General features: G+C 38.8%; 1 protein-coding gene and 1 pseudogene across 2 annotated transcripts in view; both read right to left on the reverse strand.

Annotated features, from left to right (window-relative positions):
- Positions 1 to 517: 517 nt before the first annotated feature.
- Positions 518 to 595, reverse strand: LOC139734646 (U6 spliceosomal RNA; annotated as a pseudogene).
- An 8,170-nt stretch (positions 596 to 8,765) lies between these two features.
- Positions 8,766 to 13,252, reverse strand: part of LOC139734629 (ras association domain-containing protein 10-like) — a 28,418-nt gene continuing 23,931 nt past the window's right edge. For both annotated transcript variants that reach the window (XM_071645415.1, XM_071645414.1), the window contains exon 2: positions 8,766 to 11,305. In XM_071645415.1, coding sequence (XP_071501516.1) covers positions 9,579 to 11,198 — 1,620 coding nt within the window. In that variant the 5' untranslated portion in view covers positions 11,199 to 11,305 and the 3' untranslated portion in view covers positions 8,766 to 9,578. The remainder of the gene's footprint in view (positions 11,306 to 13,252) is intronic.

A 13,252-nucleotide genomic window follows, 5' to 3' on the forward strand; every position in this document is an offset into this window, starting at 1 on the left:
GCAGTTTTTCCTTTTAATTTTCTTTAGTATTTGAGATGAATTATACATTTAGTTGTTTTTTCGTTTTTTTCTGTATACTTTCTTTTCCTTTCAACATTCACTCTTTTTTTTCTTTCTTGCCGACAATATTCCTTCTTTTCCTTTACTTGATTTTCTTATATACATTATCTTTAAACACAAGACAAAGATGGTGCTTTTTTCTCTTACTACTACTACTACTATTACCTACTGCTATAATTTTATTTCTTTTTAAATCCCCCCAAATATCGTGTTTGTAAACAAAGTCGATCGATCGATAATTTTTCCCACGCGTATGCGCACGTAATGACAGTGATGATGATTGCTGAGGGTCGGTTTTCTTTGATTTTTCCCCAAATGTTCTGAATCGATCGGGGGGCGGGCTATGGGGCGCCGGGCACGCGCCAGCGGGGCGGAGCATTTTTTCCGCCGGCGCAGGCCCCTCCCCATTCGTTTGCGTGCGCGGGGCGGGACAGAGAAGAACCAATGGTGGCCTTGGCCTTTGCGCAGGGGCCATGCTAATCTTCTCTGTATCGTTCCAATTTTAATATTCGTGTTCAAGATTTCTCTTGTCCACGCCAGAGCATTCGTGCTATGAGCTATATAAAGCACTCACAGAGCTAAGATTTTCATGTCGTGGCTGTTGCCGAGAGCGCACGGGCGTACAACGTTGTCTCAACGTTGTGGCGGAAGCTAGGTCCGTGCGTGTGCCCTCTATGTGTGTCTGTGTCTGTGTTCGTGTGTGTGTTATGTGCATAGAGATATATACTAATAATAATTAGTATATATCTCTATGGTTATGTGTGTGCGAGCGCGCGCGTGTTCGTATGTATGTACCATAGAGATGTATACTAAGAACACTAGAGGGCGGACTCCGTAAAATCCCTGTGACCGATAGAAGGAGGCGTTCGCCATTTTGGTCCGGGCAAATTTCGACTAGCGACCGTACCGATAACGTGTAGCGCTTACTACGGAGCATTCAGGGAGATCGACGACGGGATGCAACGGCAGTAGGCTGGCATCTATGCCAAGGTCTCCATCGGAGTTTGGAAATCGAAAAATGTTCTTAAATTCGCAAATTCTACTTAAAGTAGCATAGATCTATGTTGCAAAATGCCTGGTTCATGTGCTGCTTTTGGATGTAGAAACAGGAGAAAAGAAGGGGAGCGGAGATTCCTTTCACAAGTAACTAAAATTACATTTATAGTGTGTGTTAAACAGATTGATTCAAGGCAAAAAAAAAAGAAGGAAAAAGAAAAGAAAAGGTCTTGCAAAATTCGTCAGGGGCACTCCGCCCTCCCTCAGCTATTCTCGATCTATTGCTACTATAATATAGATAGCTAATACAGTACATAACTATATGCAAGTATTAAGGTCGGCGGAACGGGGGAGGGGGCATTTGCCCCATTTCAAAAAAAAAAAAACCTCCCCTTTTTAAGTTAAAAAAGTGCTCATTTCTAAGTGCCCTAATTGGCCATTGAGCCCCCCCCCCCCCCCAAAAAAAAAAAATAAAAAATAAAAAAAAAAATTAAAAAAAATCGTTCCTCCACCCTTTGCTATACCAGCAGTTAATTTCACTAAGATAGTGTGAGAAAAGCTCGGAATACGTAATATATGCCTGGTGACAGGACATATGCTCCGGCATTGATATCTTTCTGAAAGTAGAATTACCATCATGGGTCTGATTGGGCTTTTGGTTCTTGTAAGAAAGGCAGGGTGAGTATTAGGATTAGGGTCACCGTGGGTGTTATGATTTGGGTTAGGGTTTATGTAAGCTTCAACATTAGCATTTCGAGCTTGAACATCAATATGTCATGGAACCAATATGCCTACACGTACTTATAAAAATGATTTATTTCATTTCCACCACCACCAGAAAAAAAAATAGAAATACAATGAAACACTCGTATACACAGATAGGACTATAGAATGCAGTCCCCTCATACAGAAAAAAAAATATAACTGCAAAAAAAAAAAAAAATACAAAAATTGACGCAGTATACTGTATCACAAGGGGCATCCGGCAGTCTAGAGACCAAGAGAACCCTTTGTATTGCATGGACCATGGTCGTGTTGGTCGGCTTGAAAGTATTACCTCGTTGAGAATAAAGTAATTTTTTTATATTTTCATTTTCTTTACCACTCACAATAAGAGATTGCTAGCAACTTAAATTTTTGAGTTGTTTCCTTCTCTCATCTCCGACCCCCTCATCTTTTCGCTGAAAGGCAATACGTGTTTGAGCGCTTGTTGTATACGTGTTCACGTGTCCACCACTACTGCGCTGCCCGGACCGATGCTTGTTTTTGCCCGGACAAAGATGGCGCACGGCCTCTTCATCTCGGCACACGAGCACTGCGTACGCGCCACACGCAGTCCGCGCTCTAGTATATTATTAGTATACATCTCTATGGTATGTACCTACGTGTGTGTGCGCGTGTTTGCGCATGTGTATGTGTGTTTGTGTGCCTGTGTCTGTGTGTGTGTGTGCGCGTGTTTGCGCATGTGTAAGTGTGTTTGTGTGCCTGTGTCTGTGTGTGTGTGTGTTCGCGCGCGTGTGTGCGCATGTATGTAGTTTTTCTGTTGCTTGTGTAACGTACACTTGCATTAACATACGTGTATGTACTAGTAATACGTGTAGTTCTAGTCAATGCTACCAGAAAAAGACAATCTACAGAGCGCCATCTGTGTCCAAGCTCGCAACAATGTTGTGTGTCATGAACAGAATTTGTAAATGTATGCAGTTATTTTAGCAGGCTTGTGCGTTTTTTTCTTTTTAGTTGGAATTTGCTGAGTATTATCATTATAAATGCCGTTTTGTACGGCATCTGGCTACTAGGCCTACTAATCATCGGAAGAAGGGAGACAGCAAGACTTTTAATAAGTTACCTGTAGTTTATCTTAGTGATGTATATAGGTATGGGGAATCGATTAATTAATTAATTAGAGATTAAACTCGATTAACTAATTAGAAATTAAAATCAATAAACATCGGTTGCTATAAAGTGTGACATTTTCATCATCATTCAGTTATTAGCGGCTGAAGACTGAGTAAAGGGATGCGAACTATACTACAAGGGAGGTGGAACCTTCCATCTCCCTGATACTACAGGGATCGAGTTCGACATGTGTAAACTCACGTAAACTTCTGCAAACGAATGTAAACTAATGCAAACTTAATTTAGTGCTAATTAAAAAGTGATAATTAATGCACACTACTTCAAACCATTAGCGCTTTAAATTAGGGTGAATTCCATCACCTGAACCTAGTGTTTCTATGGCCACTTTAACAGCCCAGACCTCGCAAAACTCTTATCGATCGGTATAAAGAATGGTGAATGGAGGAGAAATAAGAAAGAACAAGAAAAAGATATTTTGGAAACTGATTTTATTATAGGAGGGAAAACAATTGATATTAGCAATTTCAGATCAAAACAAATGTATTTGCAATTTCTTAAGGAAAAAGAAAGTGCAGTATCGATTTTTGATAGAATTAATCAAAATCATTGGTTTTCTGTAAAGGAGATACAACATATAATTTTAAGGCCAAGACAATGTACATTAAATAGCCGATTAAGAGAGTTTCAGTTTAAACTGGTGCATGGTATTGTTTATACAAATCACCATCTTTTCAGGCTTGGTTTTACTGCAAGTAACTTATGCTCTTTTTGTGAAAAAGAAGAAGAAACATACAAACATTTATTTTACACTTGTGAGCATGTGAAATTAATCTGGGAATTATGTGAAGAAATGATAGAGGATGTTGATTTTAGATATTGTACTTGGGAAGAAATTCTGTTTGGTTGGAAGGAGGATAATAGGGGAAACATCAGTTGTTAAATCATATTTTAATTTTGGTTATATGTTTGATTTTTAAAAATAGAAAATATGGAAAGCCACCTACATATAATGAAATTAAAAAAATAATATTTTAGAGGATAAATTTGAGGAAAAGAAATTAGCATCAATGAGGGGAACTTTAACCATTCATTTCAGGAAATGGGAAAATTTGAAAATAAGTATGGAAGGACCCGGAGCCAGATGTCCACGGGGAAGGGGGGAAGGGAGGGGAAGGGCAGTTGGAAGAGGGAGGGGGAGGGGGAGGGGGTAATTAAATGGAATATCGATTCCATTTGGTTGTATATCGATTTTATTTTGGTGTATATTGATGTGTTGAATATTCTTTCTTTCTTATGAAGCAGTGGTTTTTGTTTTTTTGCTTTTTTTATGAATGTACTGTCCTGCTGAAAATACAACTCGATTTGATTTTAACGAGAGTAAGTGAGCTGTGTATGTTTTTTTTTTTTTCCGGTGCGTTGTATATTCTTTAAAACAGCTTGGCTTGATTTCACTATAAGTGTGGTATGCTGAATCGTGGATTTTGTAATTCAAATGATCTGATTTGTTATGAATTTGTTTTGAATATGGAACCAATAAAAGGTTATGGAAAAACAAAAAGTAATATACTCGATCAAAGAATAACTCTTTATACTAAAAAAAAAAAAAGATTCCAAAGAAATATCAATAATTTTATTACGTTTGATCAAAAAGAAATCGTTTACATTTAAATCTTACCTTCAAAAATCAGAAAATAAAGAAAAAAAAAACACATGGATTTAAATGATCGATCATAAAAGCCTGCAATACTACTAGTAATACTTCAAACTCACGGATACATGTGAATTGATTGCAGATATTAGAAAATGATACCCCCAAATTCTACTTACTGCAGATAATAATGATAATAATTATGATTATAATATATATATATATATATATATATATATATATATATGTATATATATATATACATATACATATATATGTTATTATTATTATCATTATCATTATCATTATTATTATTCAGATACCGTCTGAGACAGATATTTATGATAGGAATATAGAAACCCCGCTAAAGAGATGGTATTTTTTCCGGGAAGATAACAATTTCCGCCAAAATAATGTTCATAAGTTTTTAAAGGCAGAAAATCCCCTTTGCAAAAGTCACAAAATTTCACGTGGTTGACGAATAATGTTTTCCAACATTGTGCATGGAATCTTATACGCTAGAACACCTCTGTGTAACAAAAACATTGAAAAACTAACCTCATGTTATTTGAAAATATATGCTCCTCTTTTATACAGAGAATGTTGATTTGATTCCACTTCCATCATAAAGAAGTTTCCAGTTTTATCAATCTGAGGAAAAGTAATAATTACCTTCTTCTACATTATACCATATTGATTACTAAACCCTACAAGACGCAACGTTACGAGTATATTTCAAGAGGTAAAGGACCTCTCGCGCCAACAAATTTTGTAAAGACAATCGATCAAATGCACCCTCCCCAACGCGATATTTGAAATTGATCGATCGATGACCTTTTCCCATAGCTGAAACATTATTTTCATAAGTTTGCAGTAATTAGTAGTTCGGGGTGTCATTGCCGATTTCTAACCGATTCAGGTCGTTTTCACATAGGAAAGCATAGTAAAAATAAAAAAAGTATTAAAAAAATACTGCGGTATGTGGAATCTATGTTCAGTAAAATAAGTCATCATAGTGCAAGGATTATGAAATTGATGCGTAGATATTGTATATTTGTTTTGTATAAAAAATTTGCTTTCATTAATTAAGTATATAGTATTCTTTACAACAACAACTACTCGTAAATAGATGAATTAAATATCTGAGTTAGCAGTAGGAAATATTTTAGGCTATTATGATCGATCATTTAATTCCGTGTTTTCATTGTAACTGTTTACCTATTTATTTTGAAATTTGAATATAGGAATAAAATGTAAACAGTTTCTATGTGATCGAAGTTTATTGAATTGATGAACTTATACCCTCATCTACGCAATGTTTGCAAGAGTTTGAAATTAATCGATAGACGGCTTTTTCTCATAACAGCTTCAAACAAAATTTTCATACTTGCAGTAATTACTTGTATTTCGGGGTGTCATTTTCCGATATTTGTAATCGATTCAGGTCATTTTCACATAGGATAACACAGTAAAAAATTAAAAAGTAAAAAAAAAAGAGGAGAAAATACTAATGCAATACATGGATTGTAATCTTTGTCTTGTGAAATAATTTATCAGATTGCAAGGATTAGGAAATTAATGTAAAGATACTGTATATTTAATTTGAACAATTTGTTTCATTGATGAAGAATGAAACATTCTTTTAAAAAGAAACCCGATAACTTGTATCTGAGTTTGCAGTAATTTTAGGCTTTTATGATCGATCATATAAATCCCTATTTTGCAGTTTAAACCTATTCCTGTATTTTCTGAAATTTTAATGTAAGAGCAAAATGTAAACGACTTCCACTTGATCTAAGGTTATTAAGTTATTGATAATACAATGGATTTATTTTTCTGAGTTATACAGTTTTCAGCGAGATCTGGTGGTGGTGTAATTCACTCTAATTTATAGCGCCGATGGTTTGTAGTAGGTTTTACTAATTTACATTTTGCATTTCGTTTGTATTACTTTGCATTGATTAAAAGTTTGCGTTGAGTTTGCATTACTAGTAGTTTACATTTGTTTGCATTAGTTTGCATAAGTTTGTACTATTATTAATAAGTGGGACCAGTTTTCAACTACAGTATATAACGTCCCATTCAATTACATGCTTTACTGCTGACATTACAAAATATCTCCTTAAAGCTTGATCAAGTCACATAGATTTTGTATAACATATAATAGACAATATATATTATATAATATAGATATATAATATACATTATATAATATGAATATATAATATGAAGAGTTTGTTTGCAAAAACCGATAAGTCCATTTTTGAAGATTTTGAAGTACGATCTCTGTCATAAAGTACAAAATGATTTTTAAATGATATATTGGTCGCTACATATAGAGGTACATTTTTGAAGTTATGGTCAAAAGAAGCAAAAATTTTCTTATTATTCTCTTTATTTTTCTTGACCTTTAATCACAAATATCTCCATTTGGCAAATATGGACTTATCGGTTTTTGCGAACAAACTCTTCATATATAACATATATATCATATAATGTATAATACATTATATATTGTATATAATATTTGATATAAAATATATAATATAATTATTATATATAAAATATAATATACATGGTATACTAGTAAATGCTTGTTGCCCTCAAGACTGCTAGACACTGCTACACAAACCAAAGCAATAACACATAAGTGTAGTATACATACAATAATCTTCATAAAACTTTATTCGCGTAGAATATGTATATGTCATCATATCTGAGCAGAAGGTCACTCTTATTGTGTACACGGAAATTTTTCATGTTTAATCAAATAATGCAAACAGGCAAGATAAAAACAAAACACATCATACATGATATATAAATAATAAAACCCAACGATATAAACAAAACATCTGCAACATGGACCTGAACAGACGTCAAATTTGGACAATATTTTTTACAGTTTTCTTCAAGACGTCAATTCGGATAAAAGATGTGAAATCCTCTTCGAAAAGATTTTAGCATTCATTCATGTTCATTCACGCTTTTATATAAACAATTGCTATGGTTGTGACATATTGAAACAAATAAACAAACAACGTCCATCTTTCGATTATCACTCAACACTCTGAACGTTGTTATGATTTAGGATTCATCCTTTGTTTGTTGTTGCAGCATTACGTCACCAATTCAACATCTTCAACATTCAGCATTCTTGATTTTGAGATGCGATGTTGACTAAAAAAAACCCATCAAAACCCACACAACCTTGACGAGCAAACACAATCTTCTCGAGCATGCGCTGGTCATGACATTTGTGGCTATTCCTGAATTTCTGGTAGCAAGAGTCGCACGTACAAACACAGATTTGGTAAAGTGGAGAGACGCTGACAGCATACTAAGTAGAAATAAAGGATTTTGTTTCCCCCGAGTAAACTAGTAATGCAAGTTAATGCTATACCGCCCCCACACGACGGGAGGAGGAAATTCAAACAGGGAAGCGATGAAAATATGCCAACAGCGATGCCATCGTGCAATAGATTAATAAGCTACTGATTTTTCAATGACCTTTCACCTCTCTGAGTGCATTTGTCGCATTGTGGAATATGAATTACTGAGCCTCACTTTCATGGCACTACAACGCCGAGAAAAGACTTGTGAGTCATTTCTCATAAAAAACAACAACATCAATGCTTTACAAGAGTGCTCAATGCCAACTCTCAGCACATTGCTTTTCACGTGATAGGCAAGCAGAACTTTCGGAATACGTATGTTCTTCTTTTTCTTTCTGAAATTAATTTTCGCACTTAAATGGATTTGGGTTTTCATAATGTGGGCGTTATGACAAAGATGACATACTCAGATGTAGATACAGTACATGTAAGTGGCCTTGATCATCATGTGTGTCTCTTGACGTACTAGGCGTATTGACATCGTACTACTCTGCAAATACAAGCTCAATTGAAAGTCATGTGGCCAATAACAATGGGGGAAAGATGATGCCAGGTAGTACCTCTTTTGCATGACATTTCTTAATTATCCCTCCTATAGATACATTTCGCCTAATCATTTAAAGTTGCATGTCTGAAAGGCACAATCCACGCGAATCACTAACCACACCCAAGGGTTTAATTCATGTAGGAAAAATGCTCATTCGGTTACATTAGAAAATAGCATGCTCATTTCGGCTAATCGATTCAAAGGTGGTAAAATTTAAAAAATATATATCGTGCTCATTTCGGCTAATCGATTCATGCTCATTTCGGCTAATCGATTCAAAGGTGGTAAAATTAAAAAAATATATATCGTGCTCATTTCGGCTAATCGATTCAAAGGGTAACCTCTGAAAGGCACAATCCACTCGAATCAATGGGTTGAATTCATGTACGAAATGTGCCAAATCGGACCTATAATCAATGTAAATCTATCGATCATCAATAGGATCGACAACGATATACACCTCTTGTAGTCAAGACAGCATCACCAGGTTTTATTTACTGGAGTATTACGAAACCATTAAACAATGAATAAATCATGTTTGAAAACTTCTGAAATATCATTAGCTACTAATGCTATCTTGAAAATAAAAAGAAATAAAAGTCAGATAAACTACATCCACTTTTCCCCCTCTATCTGTTTATCATTATATCCGTCATAATAATAGTAGGGCCTATCGACTAGGAATAGGCCTACTACAAAAGTCGTGATGGCAGATATATTAGAAAGACAAATTTATCATGCAGGTTACGTATGGCCACCTAACTGAAATGCAATGGCTTGAGACTCTAAAACTTTTGTGTCTAGTTATTCTGGAAGTACGTTTGAGATATTGACGCTTACATTGGAATGACCCTAAACATACACAATATAGCACTTATCAGGTCATAGTCAGTTTTGTAAATACGCAAAATAAGAAAGGGATTTCATTATTATCGAATAGCGTCGGGAAAACGATGCTCGTATCCTTCTCTTGTGCAAAATAGGACAAAATTTAGAGTAACTGTGTTCCCTTTTCTTTAAAAGCATGATATATTTCAAAGTTTATCATTTACATGCACGTGAATGTCAGTTTTTGTTAAACAAGCGTTTCCGAAATGTTGTAGACGAGCGGTTCGTTGTCGTCTTGGCTGTGCAGCGAGCTCAGACCCGTGTCGGAACTCGAGTCGGTATCACACGACCTCGACGGTGACTTCCGGTTGGTCACATCGATGGGCGAGAAATCGTTGCCGATCCCCTGATCGAGGCTCGACTCCATTGAGCTGTCCTTACAGCGCACATTCACCGGAGTCGAATGACTCAGTTCCACACATGCGCGGATTTCGTCATCCTCGACCGACCCATTCGGGCATTGCTCCTCCTCCTCCTGTTCCAGCTGCTCAATCTCATTGGTGAGAGCGACGAGTCTCTCGCGCTTGTCGTTGAAGGCGTACTCCATTTCCTGTATCTGCTCATGGAGCGTGTCAAGTTCCTTGCGCTGCGCGACACATGTGTCTGCGGACCGTTCCAACTGCGCGCGAGCGAAGCCAATGTCTGCCACGCGCGCGTGATTGGCGGCGCTCCGCTTCTTCTCGTACCTGCGTGGTCTCGAGCCGGTCCCATTAGCTTCTGCCGCTCCCTGCTCCGCTGTCTTCTGTACACCGATCTCGTTCGACAAGGTCACGATGGCGTCTTGTTTGTGACGCAGGTCGTCGTCCACCTTGAAGAGCCTGTCGCACAAGGCTACGTACTCCTCGAGGTCCTGCACGGATTCGTGAGGCATTGGTGGCACGCGCATGATGTCATCAACCCTCGGACAATCCTCGAATGTCACCTGCTTTGTTACTGGCTTACCGGGCTTGTCCGCAATGGCGCCAGAGTCCTCTTTCCGGCTGGAGGTGGACAGATAGGCATCCTGGACGTAATTCTGTCCGTCTTCCTGCATGCGCAGGTAGTGCAGTCTTGTCTCGAAATGTTCGATCTCTTGGTCGACGGAACCGATAGTCTCGAGAAGACTGTGCAGCTGATGGCTCTGCCGCAGTATTCTCTGAATGAGGAGCTCAGAGTCCTCTTCCTCGGACGGAAGTCTCGTCTTGCCTTCGACCTCCTCCGCAAGAGTGGTCGGGCCGTCAGCGGTGACCTTCCCGTTGGAGCTGGACGTTGACGCGCTAGAGTCACAATCCAGGGGAGGAGGACACAGGATTCTCACATCCGAGAAGCCGACGTCGCTGTCATCTGCCCAGCTCCTCCTCCGCTTGTCCTTCGACTTCTCTTTCGACGTCGACTTTTTCAAGTCGAAGGCGACGATGCCCTCTTTCAGATTGTACTGTCCCTGGCGCCGATTGGCCGGCTTCGGCGCCTTGTCGCGGAGCTTGATGCCGCCGCTCTCGTCGTCCACCTCGCTGTCGACGCTGTTTCGCCGCTTGGAGATGGCGACGCTCTTGCGCAGCGTGAACTTCACGTTGTCGCGCTCCGCGCCCCACGCCTTCCACAGCTTGTACATGCGCGTGCGCGGACTCAGCTGGCGCTCACATCCCCGCCACTTCTCGAAGAGCGCGTAGCAATGTAGGTTCTGCGCGGAGAGCTCGCACTTGGAGAGCTTGTAGCGGTCCTGCAGGAGAATGGCGATGACATCCTCACAGCGAGTGTGGCGATTGAGGCCTCCGATCACTTTCTCCTTCCCGCCGATCCACACGGGCAGTTCATTCAATGACGTCATGGCTGCATTCCTCTGTCTGTTTGTCAATCTGTCTGTCTGTCTGTCTCAGCGCCTCAGCACAGTCGTCTGAAGCTGAAGGTGGTACACTCGTGGGCCCATTGGGGATCCTGTAGGAGGGAAAAGGACAAGCAGAAGAGATACCGTAAGTATACACACATTAGCAACAGATCATCAATATGAGGAATTGCTGGTAAAGTACTGGCTGACAAGGAGTAAACAATAACAACATTTTCTTTTTCTATTTTGTTCGCTTTAAAATTCCCTGTTTTGGTTAGTTCCTGGGAATAAGCACAAGGTCGTCCGCAAACACGAAATGTCTCCTACGTCTTCATGACGTACGAACATTCAGAATCCAATGCAAAAGATATAAAGACAGACAGAGATAGATAGAAGAATAAATAGATGGGATTTCGGTATATAGCGCTTTTTTATATATGTGTGTCACGTAGTCATGTAGTTCCCACTCATTCTCAACAGCAGCTTCATCATAAACAATGCGAGAAAAAAAAAAAACCGTCATTCAGAGGGATGGCATGATCCCTTACAACGTTCATCTAATACACACATATAGCCCCGCCCGTCGGTATGAAAGAAGTTCCCGTGTCGCCTTTGAACAGAAGTATCACCATTGTTGGTGTTGAATGAAATTCATAACAGTGCTTCTCGACACACTATACTCGTGACGATAAGGGGAAGGTTAGAATTCATAAAAGTACACGCCCTTTGTGAGGCGGATTCATAGATGACATAAAGTCTGGAATGATGCCTAGCTTTCTTTGAGAGTTTGACCGCAGTGCAAGGATAAATGTTCACTTGTCAGCGAAAGTTATTATCAAAAGCGTCTAATCGTTCGAAACCTTTGGCAAAAAACAAAGAAAACAAAATATAGGTCAGTAGAAACAGGTCAGCACACATCTGAGGAGCAAAAGAATCATCATAATTATCCGATTGATTGCCGACGTGATTATTAACGTTGTTATCTGTGGGATTGATATAACATGGTCCTCCTACATACATTTACATAATGACACTCAGTTTGCATGCGTCATTTGATGCCATATCGTGCGTGCCGCGCGAGGTATTTCGATCTGGTTGTCAGATACAACCTTCGTTATTAGGGGATGCTTACACTATAATGTTAACCTGCAAAGTTATACTGAGATGGTATTGTGATAGATACAATTCATAGACCATACAATACATACACAGTACAAGCATCATAAAAGTGCTCTGATTCATGGACTTAACATCTTTGTAAAGTGTCTTGATCTTCGTTGTGTATGTGCGTGTTTTTAATCTGAACACGTTGCCTCTTTAGACGAGAACAAGTCATGATGTTTTTCACCGGAATGCTAGACTACGAAACCCATAGAATCTTGTGCTGTTTGAACCACGCAGCTCTTGTCAGTTTGGGCGCCCCCCCCCCTCCCCACCCAATAACGGATCAGAACGAGGGTTATAGCTTCAATGAGGGTATACTCGGCAGAATAAATTATTTGTAGAAAAACAATGATAATTTTTGTTGCCGTTATTGAAGTCTTCAAAATGGGTCTAGAGTCTATTGTTGTTGGCGCCATATTCTAGGTTCAGCTACCCGCTTCAAAAATTGAATTTTGCGCTCGGCTGGCGCGCAAAAAGGTCCATTTCGAACATCACTGCCCACAGTTCGAATCTCAATACTTCGCGCTCGGCGTGAGAGCATACCGAAAAGGCGAACAAAAAATGACTGGGCTGGACAGTCTCAAATACACGTTATAGAAGAAAGAAGCTATACAGGGCGGGACTAAGTAGATGCCTTGCATGCCTATCATGCCCGTATCATTGTTAAAAGAAATCAATAAAACGCGTGGGCAAACCCAAAATAACTAGTCAATTTGGGAGTCATTTAAAGCTTCATTGGTGCCCTTGATCCCGGTGGAGTAGGCCGGTTAATGATGTATGCAGATTTATGCGTATTTTTCCTATGAGGTTTCAGCAACAAGCGATTACGTACCACCTCTACATATTTCACCCATTTCAGTACTTGAAACAAAGCTTGCCCATACTCAGTTGTA

Source organism: Diadema antillarum, unplaced genomic scaffold (genome assembly GCF_040938485.1).
Source record: "Diadema antillarum isolate AM-2024a unplaced genomic scaffold, OU_Dant_1.0 seq00000536_RagTag, whole genome shotgun sequence".
NCBI classification, from domain to species: Eukaryota; Metazoa; Echinodermata; class Echinoidea; order Diadematoida; family Diadematidae; genus Diadema; species Diadema antillarum.